Source organism: Lactuca sativa, chromosome 6 (assembly GCF_002870075.4).
Source record: "Lactuca sativa cultivar Salinas chromosome 6, Lsat_Salinas_v11, whole genome shotgun sequence".
Taxonomy (NCBI): Eukaryota; Viridiplantae; Streptophyta; class Magnoliopsida; order Asterales; family Asteraceae; genus Lactuca; species Lactuca sativa.
In genome coordinates this window covers 203,356,034-203,357,259 of record NC_056628.2, presented here as the reverse complement: position 1 = coordinate 203,357,259, position 1,226 = coordinate 203,356,034, and the positions used below count along the sequence as shown (strand labels likewise).

The 1,226-nt window shown below is 37.3% G+C and overlaps 1 protein-coding gene across 1 annotated transcript; it reads right to left on the bottom strand.

Annotated features, from left to right (window-relative positions):
• Positions 1-243: 243 nt before the first annotated feature.
• LOC111914172 (calcium-binding protein CP1) lies at positions 244-987 on the bottom strand. The gene has a single exon (XM_023909929.3). The coding sequence runs from the start codon at positions 816-818 to the stop codon at positions 363-365; it is 456 nt and encodes a 151-aa protein (XP_023765697.1). The 5' UTR covers positions 819-987; the 3' UTR covers positions 244-362.
• Between the last annotated feature and the right edge of the window lie 239 nt (positions 988-1,226).

Here is a 1,226-nt window from a genome sequence, read left to right as displayed (position 1 = left end):
GAACGTACAATGGAAATCACTTCCCAAAGTAAAAGCATGTATTTTTTTGTCGTGTATTTTATGATACCTTTACCATAGAACCCTTAGAATTTAGTTTGGCCGATATCTTATTTCTGCATTTTCGAATAATTGGTATGGCTTTGTTGCCTAAATTATAAGCTTACTTTGGAACTGATTCTCATACAAATTGATAAAATAGCTTTCAATCGTTATGAAAAAAAACAACAAAAATATAAACCGCAGTTGAAAAAAAAAATCAATTTCAATTGATAATTTCAGCTTTACCACATTAAAATTCGTCTAGTTTCAATTTGATTTACAAAGAAAATAGGCACCATAGACATCTTTATCAATAGAATTTATCAAACCGACAATATCTTTAGAAATTCGTCGAACGTTACACCGTCGGCACCACCGTCTACTCCGCCCAATCCAAGCATCGCTTTGATTTCATCGTCATTAACCTCAAATCCCGCCGAACTGAGATAACTCGTAAGATCTCCATACCCTACCTTTCCGTCGCCGTCTCTGTCCATAGACTTAAACACATCCGCCATCACGCTGCCGCTGCCGCTGCCGCTGTAATCACTTCTCAACACTTTCTCAAACTCATCGTACTCAACGTAACCGTCCTTGTTAGAATCAGCAACCGTCATCATCGTGGCGATGACTTCGTCGTCGGCGTCTGCATAAGATGTTTTGAGATCTTCACGGCTGATCTTTCCGTCATGATCGGTGTCGAGGACCTCAAATGCAGAGCGTAGGTCGGAGATATTCCTCGCCGGCCATAGGGATTGGGAAGTTCCGGTTGGACACATAGTAATAGTAGCGTTGATTTTGTTTGTGAAAATAAATAGAAGGGGTTTTTGGATTTAAGACGCAAGCGGCGTTCAATGACTTTTCTTCTCCGGAAAAAATGGAGATTCGTTAGGCATTTATAGGCGGGATTTCGGCGTTTTGAGGGGTCGGACCCCTGGCTGTCCAAAAAAGAATTGCTTTTATGTAGAGCATTTCGTAAGTTCTTATAAAGTTTTTGCTTTATTTTTGCCATTTAATTAGTAGTATTTTTTAAGATTAATATTATATTATTTGAATGGGACCATCTAATTAGACCCTATTTATAATCTTAATGGACCCTCTCATCATTATTTTGCTTTTTCCCTTAAATAAACTAATTATCACATGATAATTACTTTCTTAATATCTATCATTATATAATAATTTCA

Coding starts and splice junctions, on each gene's coding strand:
- LOC111914172 (XM_023909929.3), bottom strand. CDS start 818: ATGTGTCCAACCGGAACTTCCCAATCCCTATGGCCGGCGAGGAATATC.